Raw genomic sequence first — 12,765 nt, forward strand, 5'->3', positions numbered from 1 at the left:
TGTGTCCTTCCAAAGGGAGGCCTGATAAAACGCATACCTGCAGGATTTTTTCTCTCCTCATTGTTCAGCCTAATCAGACTGGGAGTGGCAGAATGCAGCAGGAAGAAAACGTTGCCCTGGTGTGAGCCGCTGTGTCAGATGTGGACTGGAGTTTACGCCGGCGCTCACAAGGTAATGACTCTTCAGATAACGTTTTAATCTCCAAAAAATGGCTGACATGGACTTTGTGCAGGATTGATCTGCTGTCTTTGCCTTCAAGTGTTTCGATCCTCTTCCTCCTGTTTCGTTTGTAATTCTTGCTACTTTTACAAAGATTGATACTTCTCCTTGTGCCGAGAGATGGAGTGTCAGTGTGAAAATGACGCGGGGGCTGCCTCTGCTGGTAGGAAAGATTAAAGTTTGATCTGTAAAAAAAAAAAAAGAAAATGTGTGTGTAATCCATGACAGCTGAATAATAATGACTTAACTGTGTTTTAATCAAAATCAATTACACCTCGCATACAATAAAGTCTTAGAGCCTCGTAAACCAGGCTGCAGACGTCCATAACAGCAGCGTTTTAACTAATATTCCCTTTTCCTTCGTTTTTAGGCTGGTTCCTTGGCGGCAGCAATGCCCAGATGGGAGCTTTCGCTGTGGTGGGATATCTTCTCTACAGATTTTCGCAAAGTCAGTCGCCTACACCTTCCCTATTCACTAACAGAGCCTGCATTGTGCCTCTAATTTGTTTTCTGCAGCAGTTTGGAGCATGAAGCTTACCCTATTTATCTCTGAAAAAGATTTTTTGTTAGGACAGACTTCAGTGTTAAAGTATTTGCCCTCTAGGAAGAGTTTCTGCCTCTTTTAAGTTAATCAAATACATGTTTTCAATCCCAATAGAAACAAAAAGCCTCAGTGATGCTGTCATCTCCACCCTTGTTTGATCAATCAAATCATTACCAGCTCACATAGAGCCTACTTCATCTTATCAGACAGGTTCTAAGATATCTGAAAGAAACCCCATCATGACAGGATCAGAAGAAACTCGAGATTACAGCTGGAAGTTTTATTATAATTGCTATTGAAAAATTGAGAACCGCTTTAAATAAGTGTAAATGTTTTCCAGGAGTGTCTGCATAACCAAAACTTCTCCAGGAGGCCCATGATGTCAACATCTAAGCAGAGTTTCCCTCAAGTTTGACCCGTCCAGGGGTCGTATAACGATTTCATGATTAAAGGGACAAAATTAGTTAAAGCAAATAGGGCTGCAAGTAATGATTGTTTTATCAATTAATCTGTTTATTATTTTTTTCAATTAATAATCTAATAGAAGAAGGTTCCTCAAAGACTTTTTACAGAATCAGAAATGTTTCCACTTAAGAAGTTCTGGATATAGCATATTGAAGACCAACAAGATTTTTTTATCTTAAATGCAAAATATTTATATATTTTTAACACTTTTGGTATAATTCTTGCTCTAAGTAAGTCGCTCTGTTAGATAAAGGCATATAAAACTCTATACTCCAGTTAACAATGTATTGATTACTAAATTAGTTGATTATTTCAATAATCAATTAATGGGATTTATTGTTTCAGCCCTAAAAGCAGCATATCATCAACTTAATACTTATATCTACCATTCATTTATTTAATGCACCTATAAATAATTAAATATACCATAGCATAAAATGGCACATTTAAAACAAATGTAAAATGGCATAATAAAAATAAAAAAAAAATTTACATGGTTCTACATAAATAAAATTAGGTGAAATAACTATGTAATTTTTACCGGATAGCATAGCCTCTGCTACTTGATTGTAAACAGGTTAAAACCCTTGATCTCTGAGCAACACTGTTCATCTTTTAGCCACTAGAGGCGCTAAACCTGTACAGTTGTAGCCATAAAAAATGTCCCAACTTTCCCTGATGGGTCCTTGGCTGGTCCCCGACAATTCCTTTATAAACATCAATCTTTGTACTAAAATATTCTTTCTGTTATGATTTGTGGACATTAAGATCTAAAGAGAAGCGCCATCTACTGGTCAGACCCTGTAATTCAGTGAAAGGCTGGAGTCAGAGTAAAAAAATATGCACACCAATGAGAAGGCCAGTGGCTGGAAGTTGGATGGGATTTCTGTGGGAACTGCAGGGTAGTGGGCTGCCATTCGACTGGCGTTTGAATGGCTGCAGTCACATCAGGTGTATAACTAACAGGTTTTGACAAAAAAAATAACCTGACAGTCCTACATGGTGGTGGTGGTGTGAGGGTCTGGATTTCCTTAATGTAAGTAAAGGAACCCTGGAGGGAAATGTCCATCCATTAATTTGTGACCCTAAACTCAAACTCACTCGGGTGATGCAGTGGGGAAAGAATCAGTAGTACAAGGCTAGCTCTGAGAGGACTTGGACAAAAAAACTATTAGTTTAAAAAAAATGTAGTTTTAAACAAACAAGTTTAAATCCTTTTGTGTTGGGAATGATCGCCCACTGTGTGTCGCTGCATCAATCAAATCCCAATAAATACTTGGTCATAATTAAAATTGGTTATAAACAGCATCAACAACCACAGTAAAGACTTTTTATTATTTAAATGGATTCTTCTCAGCATTCTTCTGTTTCATAACAGTGTTTATTAATCAGTTATATCAATTTGGTGATTATAGTCCTGTTGAGATGTGGATTATTGGTCTTGATTGGTTTTAAGCAGTTTGATCTCCCTGCAGCTCTCCCAGCCCTGATCCGCTGGCCGATCCGTTTCTTCTGCTACATAACCGGTGAGTTTCCTTCATGCTCCACTATAAAGAACTGAAATCACCAAGGCAACGTGTGTTTTGCTCTGCCTCAGGTCTGTCAGCTCTTTGGGGCTGGGTGAGCCACCTGGTTGGAACCCTCCGAGGTATGAATAAATACGTCTTATTTCTAGTAATCCTAATCTGAAGCCTAAACTTCCTGATTTCATTTTTTGTCCTTTTTGTCTCAGGAATCAAGAACCTGATAAAATGGCTTTCAAAAATTTGGCGGTTTCTAGCTGGTAAGCACCTCTTGTTTTTCTACAGGATATTATTTAATGGTTTTAAAATCAAAATGGACCTTTATCAGCAACAGAAATACATACAACTGCAATTATAATCTAGTCAGACTAACGTCTAATTTGATGGTTTCTCAGCATTTTCCTCCAAGTTCCGGTGGATGGCTCCCATCATCAGAGCCATTACAGGTCATTAAGATTCATTGTTTTTAAATTTGGGCTCATTTCTTTAGGGTTCTCCGTATCTTCAGACCACCCCCACCCCCTGGCTCTGTCCCACGCCTCATAGTTCAGATTATAGTTGAAATAATCCTTTTTTTTTCTTTTTTTTTATTGAGGTGACTTATATACGGTAAGCCTTGAAAAGCTTCTTCTGTTTATTTATAGGGAACAGGCATTAACATATATATTTTTATATTTTTAAAAGTTGTTTTTGTTTCATTCAAGACAATATATTATTAATATACAGAAAAAATCTACTGTTTAAGGATGTTAGAAATGCTATGAATTTAGTAGCTTAGACCAGAGGTCCTTAATTGGAGGTTTTTGAAGTACTAAGTGTATTCTAAGAGATATTATTTTAATTATTAATCTAAAGTCATAATATCACAAGAGGAATAAAATAAAATCTATGAGAAAAAACTTGTTAAATATGAGAATAAAATAACCAAATAAAATCTTAACATCAAGTCTAAGAGGAAAAAATTAATAACCTGACAAGATTAAACTCGTAACATTCCCTGAATAAAGTCAAAACGTTCCAAAATAAAACCATGACATTACCAAAAATAGAACATTACAAGATTAAAAATCGTAAAATTGAGATTAAAATCATAGAATTATATTGAAATTGTAAAATTACAAGATTAAAGACGTAATATTAAAATCGTATTTTTATGAGATTAAAGTCGTGAAATTAGATTCCTAACATTAAAATAGTCGTAACATTAAGAGATTAAAGTTATAGAATTAGATTTAGGTTGTAATGTTACAAGTTAAAACTCAGAACATAAGATCAAAATCATTATCCTAAAATAATAAAGTAATGACATTAAAAAAATGCTAGTAATAATTAAATTGTAAAAAAATAAAGTCAAAATATTGCACCTATGAGAATAAAATCCTAACATTATGAGATTAAAGTTGAAACATTACCAGAATAAAACCATAGTGATAAATGATTGAAGTCTTAACAATAAATTTATTAGATTAGACCAAAGGTCTTAAATCTGGGGGTTAAATGCAATTTGAAAATATGTAATAATCCCAAAAGGAAATTTACTTGCAACATCCTAGTGGGCCTTTTTTTGTTGTTTACTCATTTAACAATTTTATGAGGTAGAAATAGCACATTAAAAATCATTTTACAAGATAAATGTTAATATATAGTTCAGTGAGATTTATTACATCCCCAAAAACCCTTCATACAAACATGTCTTGAAAAGCAAGACATGTTGTTTAATGAGGCTCTTTCTCCATTTCCTATCTTATTCTTTTCCTCTTTATTATGCATATATTCACATAATCAAACAGTTCTCTAACGTTTCAAAGATGCTGGTTATTTAATAAAAAAGGGAGTTGTATGTAGCAAACAGTATAACTGGAAGAAAGAAAGGAAGGAAAGTCTGGGATGGGAACTGGATTGTGCCGAATCAGCTCCGAGTTAAAGATAGTTACAGTAGCAGCCGTTCAAAATGGCCGCTCCCAGTGAAACGCCAGCACCATGGCAGCAAAATCCCCTCCAACTTCCAGCCACTGGCCTTCTCATTGGCGTGCATATTTTTTTACTTTGACTCCACTCTTTCCCTGCATTACAGGGTCTGACCAGGAGATGGCGCTTCGCTTTAGATCTTAAAGGAATAGTACACCCAAAACATGATTAGCCTTCATTTTCTACTCACCCCCATGCTGAACAACACTCTGGAGTACTTTTTTGATATCTCAAATGCATCTGGAGATCTGGGAGGCTTCTTGCTGTCTGCTGACATTCAAATAATGGAGGTCTATGGTGCCCGAGGCAGAAAGGTCCATAAAAGTCCACAAAAAACGTGTCAATATTCCTCCATACTGCTCGTCCAATGTATTCCAAGTGTCCTGAGTGGGTAGCGTCCAGAATTTACTCGAAACGAAGTCATTTAGAATGTTTTTAGAGCATAAACAGTAGTGTATAGGATTTCCTGAAAGCGCGTTCACGGCGCTACGGAAACCGCGGCAGACCAAACCAGATGAAAGTGCGCATTCAGCTCAGCAAAGAACTCATGCTCTTCCTCAACACTGAAGTCCTCAGACATTTTTCTTTCGTTGTTTCTTTCTTTGCACAGGTAAACAGCACATTTCTTCTTCTACGCTTGCATTATTGGCAGAGCAGACGCTGAATGTGCACTTTCATCTGGTTTGGTCTGCCGGCTTCCGTAGCGTCGTGATCGCGCAGGCACGCGCTTTCAGGAAATCCTATACACTACTGTTTATGCTCTAAAAACATTCTAAATGACTTCGTTTCGAGTAAATTCTGGATGCTACCCACTCAGGACACTTGGAATACATTGGACGAGCAGTATGGAGGAATATTGACACGTTTTTTGTGGACTTTTATGGACCTTTCTGCCTCGGGCGCCATAGACCTCCATTATTTGAAAGTCAGCAGACAGCAAGAAGCCTCCCAGATCTCCAGATGCATTTGAGATATCAAAAAAGTACTCCAGAGTGTTGTTCAGCATGGGGGTGAGTAGAAAATGAAGGCTAATCATGTTTTGGGTGTACTATTCCTTTAATGTCAACAAATCATGACAGACAGAATATTTTAGTGCAAAGATTGATGTTTAAAAAGGAATTCTCAGGGACCAGCCAAGGACCCATCAAGGGAAGAGGGAAAATTTTGAATGGCTTCTACTGTACTATTTTAATGATGTCTGCTTGGTGAGCAGTATCTGGAATATCTCATCAAAAACGACTTTACTTCATTTATCCAATGAGTTGTGCTGACATTTTTACAGTTTGAGGTCAAAAGATGCCACCAGAACTCGATCCCAGCAGAATTCTAATGAAGTCGTATTAAATCTTATGACTTTAAGTTCTTTAACCCAGCAATGTTAGGATTAGGATTAACGTCAGCGGAGGGGATCAACCAAAGGTGTTCAGTCAGGTTTAGGATTAATTACCTTTCCCTTTAAAATCTTCCGGTGGGAATTCTTATTTCTATGTGTTTGCTTTTCAAACTTTATTCCCAGTGTTGTGCCAAGGTAGTTATCCCAGCCAGAGTCTGTTTCCCCTCGCCGGGAGCAACCACAGAGTCACAGCTGATCGAGTTCACGCCGCCTCTATTTCATAAGGGTAGTACAACATACAGAAATTTATAAGTCAATATAAAACCCAAATATAGATTTAAGCACTAAATATAACACAGTATACGTAGAAGGGGTGTAGTCTAAAATATGTACACGTGCAATCCATTTACTATTTCATTTTTATTATAAGAAAATGTTTGACAACAGGCGGGAGGGGATTTACCATTAGGCAATACTAGGCAGTTGCCTAGGGCCCCAAGTTCCTGGGGGCCCCATAAAACTCTGTTTACATGTATGATTAATACAACTATTCGTTATTGGTGCTCATTAATTATGTTTTTGATAAAAAATACTTTCGCTAAATCCCATTCGAACGCTTATAATAAGTGTTTCTCAGTAGATTGGTAACCCCCGCCTCCTGCTCTCCTCTATCTTGTCTGCTGTCATGATTCATGCAGCTATTATTTCATCCAAATGAAAAATGGAGAACAGAGAAGCAGATCATGGCTTGTCTACAGTGAAAAGAAGGACTGGGTTATTTACTTTGGCCTTTTTGGAAACACAGGAAGGAGCAATCAGCTAAGTGAGCTTAGTGCTTGGAAAAAATCTTTCATTCCTTTAGAGACAGCATGAAAAGTCAGCTGAGTACAAAACATAGAGAGGAAAACAAGAAGAAAAGGGACAAGAAGAGAGGGATAAAGGGTTTCTGCTGGTCATTAAAAATCATTAAGTCATTAAATAATTATTTTTTTAATTAAAGCATTATTTGCAATTAAAATTCATAAAATGTGATTATCGTGGCACAAGAAAAAACATTTATAAAAACAATTTGGTCAGATTTATTATATCGCAATATATTTGCGCTGAACTGCTTCCGGTTGATTAATCCGTATGTTTGGAAAAGAAGCTTGAGGCAGAGAAAAAGCTAGAGAACGGGGAAAATGCTTATATTTTATTCTGTAGAATGGGTCTGTTTTATGTGTTTTCTTCACAATTCAGAGGGCCCCCTGCCTGTCTTTGCCTAGGGCCCCAAATTTCCTACAGCCACCCCTGACATCAGTTTTCAAGGAGATGAGAACATTTAGTCATCGTGAAACGATTGATTTTTTTTTTTTTTTTAATGGAACATGTCGAAACAAGGAGCCGTATGCTATCAGCAAAAAGAGTTTACGCTGTTGTCAGCGTCCCGTTTTGAAGCAAACGCTCTCATGTTCTTTTGTTTAATCAATATCACAGACGATATTCTGCTACAACATGTGAGTGAAGAATAAAGTAACAACGCTCATCTTTCTTAAAGATAACACACCCCAAGTTTCATATTTAGTAGGTTGGAATTGAGGATACAAATTCTGGCGGGGATAATTATCTTTGCACAACACCACAACTATAGACAATCAAGTAAAGAAAGAACAGAAAATAATGGATGTCTGCAAACATCAGGGGTCAGTTATATGAAAAAATGAACATGGGCAAACATTTTAAAGTAGAAAAAATACATTCCTTTATACCAGGGGTCGGCAACCCAAATGGTTCAAAGAGCAATATTGGGTCAAAAAAACAAAAACAAATCTGTGTGGAGTCTTCTGTAAAAGTAAAAGTCTTCTATAAGCCTCATAGGGCAACACGAGCTCTAAATGTATTAGCCAACTATAAAAGAGGTCATAAATGGCATCAATGATTAGAAACTACACTTAATAATAACTGCGTTTCATGGTCTGAAACATTAAAGTATGTAAACCTTTTTTTTTTAACAGATCTGAAAACTGTAAAATACTTTGTTTAAAATGTGTCCAGACTGTTAACACAACGCGTGTTCGACGAATGTATTGGATGTGTTTAGAGATGGTTAAAATGCAGTAAAAAACAGCCTCTGCTCTTGTTTTCTGTCAGTGGGCCTCAAACAGAGAGAAATTAAACATTTTCAGCTTTATTAGAAATATATAATAAGTGTTCATGATTAAATGTTTGTCCTGGAGCAAATGTCACATAGTAACATGAGGTGAGGGAGGAGCAGTGATACACTCACCGCACGCCGCTTCACCACACGCTTTAGGTTTTGTTGCATTAATGGAATTGTAGAAACACGATAAAGGAATCTTTCTATAGTGTTTCTGTTGGGAGGAGTTGATTGAGTGACGAGGAACCAAGCAGGAACTAACATCCATCAGAGCAGTTCTCTCTAACCCTGAAATCCCACATCCTCCGTCACCAACGTTCCTTTGTTTGGTATTTATTTTGACGATTTGAGGGGAAAAAATTGAAGAAAGTCCCCATCCCTGCATCAGAGCGCTACCTGTTTGATCTGTGAAAGGTTTTCTATGCCTGTAACAAAACTAGCAGCAGTAGTGGAGTTTGGAGATGAAATCCACTTTTTAAATCTCTCTTTACTTTCCTCTAGTCTTTCCAGAAGTTCTGCAATCGCACTTTTTCTCTCACTCCCAACTTGGTAGTGGGCTGCATATTTAGCCTTCCTTCGAAATACCTTTCCAAATGACTCTTTTTATTTTTTGACAACCTCTCATTACAAAGCAAACATGCATTTATTGTTTAAATTAAAATGTTTACAGCATTGGAAAACATAATGTTTGTTTGACCTCCTGCAAACATATTAAAATAAACAAAAACAAAAAATCTATTGTCATAAATTTTTGAAAAAGGTCCGGGGAGCCGCAGCTCGCCGACCCCCGTTTTATAGCTTTATACAGGTGCTGGTCATAAAATTAGAATATCATGAAAAAGTAGATTGATTTCAGTAATTCCATTTAAAAAGTGAAACTTGTATATTATATTCATACATTACATACAAACTCATATATTTCAGATGTTTATTTTGTTTAATTTTGATGATTACAAATGACAACAAATGAAAATCTCAAATTCATCATATCAGAAAATTAGAATATTACTGAAGACCAATAAAAACAAAGGATTTATAGAAATGTTGGCCAACTGAAAAGTATGAACATGAAAAGTATGAGCATGTACAGCACTCAGTATTTAGTTGGGCCTCCTTTGGCCTGTATTACTGCAGCAATGCGGCGTGGCATGGAGTCGATCAGTCTGTGGCACTGCTCAGGTGTTATGATAGCCCAGGTTGCTCTAATAGTGGCTTTTAGCTCTTCTGAATTGTTGGGTCTGGTGTATTGCATCTTCTTCTTCACAATACCCCATAGATTTTCTATGGGGTTAAGGTCAGGAGAGTTTGCTGGCCAATTAAGAACAGGGATACCATGGTCCTTCAACCAGGTACTGGTAGCTTTGGCACTGTGTGCAGGTGCCAAGTCCTGTTGGAAAATGAAATCTGCATCTCCAAAAAGTTGGTCAGCTGCAGGAAGCATGAAGTGCTCTAAAACTTCCTGGTATGTGGCTGCGTTGACCCTGGACCTCAGAAAACACAATGGACCAACACCAGCAGATGACATGGCACCCCAAACCATCACTGACTGTGGAAACTTTACACTGGACTTCAAGCAACGTGGATGAAGTGCCTCTCTTCTTTTCCTCCAGACTCTGGGACCTTGATTTCCAAAGGAAATGCAAAATTTACTTTCATCAGAGAACATGACTTTGGACCACTCACCAGTCCTGTTTCTCTTTAGCCCAGGCAAGACGCTTCTGACGCTGTCTGTGGTTCAAGAGTGGCTTGACACAAGGAATGCGACAGCAGAAACCCATGTCTTTCATACGTCTGTGTGTGGTGGTTCTTGAAGCACTCACTCCAGCTGCAGTCCACTCTTTGTGAATCTCCCCCACATTTTTGAATGGGTTTTGTTTCACAATCCTCTCCAGGCTGCGGTAATCTCTCTTGCTTGTACACTTTTTTCGACCACATCTTTTCCTTCCCTTCGCCTCTCTATTAATGTGCTTGGACACTGAGCTCTGTGAACAGCCAGCCTCTTTAGCGATGACCTTTTGTGTCTTGCCCTCCTTGTGCAAGGTGTCGATGGTCGTCTTTTGGACAACTGTCAAGTCAGCAGTCTTCCCCATTATTGTGTAGCCTATAGAACTAGAGTGAAAGACCATTTAAAGGCTTTTGCAGGTGGTTTGAGTTAATTAGCTGATTAGAGTGTGGCACCAGGGGCCATCAATTTTGAACCTTTTCACAATATTCTAATTTTCTGATATGATGAATTTGAGATTTTCATTTGTTGTCATTTGTAATCATCAAAATTAAACAAAATAAACATCTGAAATATATGAGTTTGTATGTAATGTATGAATATAATATACAAGTTTCACTTTTTAAATGGAATTACTGAAATCAATCTACTTTTTCATGATATTCTAATTTTATGACCAGCACCTGTACAACAGGGTCTTTGCAGCGTCTTCACAGATATCCAGTAAGATGGTCAACCTCTGACCCCTGTTTTAGGGCTTCGGTGTTGAAAGGGCTTCTCTTAAGCCTTTAGAGTTGGGAGACTTTTTTTTAAATCAATCAAAAAAGGTTTTTATTCACTAGAGAAACTTCTCGCCTCTGCAGGATCATCTAGAGATGGACATCCGATCAGTGGGACTTTGGAGAAGTCGGGTTTGAGGCTGATCCTCCTGGGGCCCGGCGGAGGAGGACGGACCTCCATAGCATATGCTTTGTTAGGAGGAGACGTGACCCGAGCATCCATGGATCCTTTAAAGCAGAGCACCAAGTGGAGTGCGGTGGTGGACGGTAGAGAGATTACAGTGATTGACACCCCAGATATTTTGGGGTCCTCTCTGGGAAACACCAATCGGGCCAGGGAGGCCCTAAGGAGCCTTCAGCTCACCAGCCCAGGTCCACATGCCTTTCTGCTGGTGATCCGGGCCCCAGGCTCCAGCATGTCCGTCGACCACGACCCCATCCAAGCCGTTCAAGGTGCCCTGGAGCTGTTTGGAGAGGGAGTCATGGAATACATCATCCCAGTGCTCACCCATGCAGACAGACTGGGACGGAGACGCACAGTGGATCAGCTGCTGGAGGCCGATTCAGGGCAGCTGAAAAGGGCTCTGTCTTTATGTGGTCAGAGGCCGGAGCTGGTGGACAACAGGCCAGACCTGCCGCCTGAAGCACGGTCTGATTTACGCAGAAATTTAGTGGAGCGTGTGATGGAGATGAAGGAGATCAGGGGACATTTAGTCCATGAGGTTCACAGGAGGGAGGACTACCTGAGGGACAAGCTGCTGGATGACATGTCCCTGGAACTGGCTAAGAAAATAAAACATAACTGATGAAACTACAGAGACAGAGATGATAGTGTTTTTTTTTTTTTTTTTTTTTTTTTTTATTCAGCCTGCAGTTTTATCCAAAAACTGGTCCAAAGGTGCGGCACTAAGTTACACTATGAAACGGGGCTCTGATGGTGTCATTTGAGCATATTTTTATAGAAATATAAACATTTTATCTGAGTGGTGCAATGGATTGTTTCACACTCTACTTCGGTATTTCGTGCTTTGTCATATTTTATTTGGGATTTCAGAGAAATAAACTGAAATTTAAGGGTTTTAAATAAACACCACGTTATTTATGGGGTTCATATGACAATCAAAGGAAGTTGATAAGTTTTAAAGGATCATAACGTGTGATTCGTGTGTTTTTGTGAGGTTAAATGCCATGTATTTACTGTGGAAAGAGACAAGCTATTTATGTATTAAATGATTAAAATAACAGTTTTTAAGTGGTAAAATAATTGTCTTTTTCAGGTAGCATTAATATATAAATATAATGTAATAAGAGTTGATATTTAAACCTTTAATGTGACATAAAGGATGTATAGAACAGATAAAAGCAAGTCTTATGGTTGTGAGGAGGATGAGAATAATTGCTGGAAGTTTAAAGTACTGTTGAGTGTTTAAATATTTAAATTTAGCAAAGCATCTCTCTAAGAGGTCTGTTTAGGTTTCTATACACCAGTTGCCCTACAGAGTATTAGGACTATTCTTGAAGATTTTTTATTTTATTACAAAAATAATATTACAAAAATTATGTAAATTAAATTCAAGTGGTAAAATGATGAAAATAAAGTAATTTACAAAATATATTCATAATATCAAGCCAAATAGAATAAAATTGTAACATAACGAGATTAAAGCCATAATATTACTAGAATAAAGTCAAATTATGAGTTTACATTTGTAACATAACTAACAATTCTTAGAATTTTATCTCAAGAAATAACAAAGGGAAGGTGTAAAATCTAAAAGTAAAAATAAAAATATATTAGACTTTTTTTTTTTTTTATGAAAAAACAAATCTACCCTTTAAACCTTTTTTTTTTTATTTAGAAGCTTTTTAAAGTTCAATTCTTTGGAAACCGTGTTCTTTTTACGGAATAGGATTAGGGCAACTGAGGAAAAAAAACTGATTTAAATTTTATTTTTTTATATAATATGGAAAAAAAAGTCTGAATTTTGAGATTGATGTCAGAATTCTGGATTTGAAGTCAAAATTCTGACTTTTTTTCCCCCATATTATACTTAAATAAAATTTAAAAATCAGT

At 37.4% G+C, this 12,765-nt stretch overlaps 1 protein-coding gene across 2 annotated transcripts; it reads left to right on the forward strand.

The window, feature by feature from the left end:
- Positions 1 to 30: 30 nt before the first annotated feature.
- Positions 31 to 11,505, forward strand: LOC119791000 (GTPase IMAP family member 4-like). Of its 2 annotated transcripts, XM_038296791.1 has the most exons (8): positions 31 to 171; positions 314 to 382; positions 590 to 667; positions 2,704 to 2,754; positions 2,826 to 2,876; positions 2,961 to 3,011; positions 3,147 to 3,197; positions 10,776 to 11,505. In XM_038296791.1, the coding sequence occupies exons 2-8, from the start codon at positions 340 to 342 to the stop codon at positions 11,495 to 11,497; spliced, it is 1,047 nt and encodes a 348-aa protein (XP_038152719.1). In that variant the 5' UTR covers positions 31 to 171; positions 314 to 339; the 3' UTR covers positions 11,498 to 11,505. The 2 variants fall into 2 exon arrangements, with proteins under 2 accessions (XP_038152719.1, XP_038152720.1); XM_038296792.1 differs by lacking the exon at positions 3,147 to 3,197.
- Positions 11,506 to 12,765: the final 1,260 nt, after the last annotated feature.

Source organism: Cyprinodon tularosa, unplaced genomic scaffold, assembly GCF_016077235.1.
Source record: "Cyprinodon tularosa strain WSP-4 unplaced genomic scaffold, ASM1607723v1 ctg377, whole genome shotgun sequence".
Lineage (NCBI taxonomy): Eukaryota > Metazoa > Chordata > Actinopteri > Cyprinodontiformes > Cyprinodontidae > Cyprinodon > Cyprinodon tularosa.

Excerpts from the sequence above, each read along its gene's own strand:
- LOC119791000 (XM_038296791.1), top strand. The coding sequence starts at position 340 with ATGGAGTGTCAGTGTGAAAATGACGCGGGGGCTGCCTCTGCTG. Across the intron at positions 2,755-2,825 it reads TTTCTTCTGCTACATAACCG|GTCTGTCAGCTCTTTGGGGC; the intron begins GTGAGTTTCCTT and ends GCTCTGCCTCAG. Across the intron at positions 3,012-3,146 it reads AATTTGGCGGTTTCTAGCTG|CATTTTCCTCCAAGTTCCGG; the intron begins GTAAGCACCTCT and ends ATGGTTTCTCAG.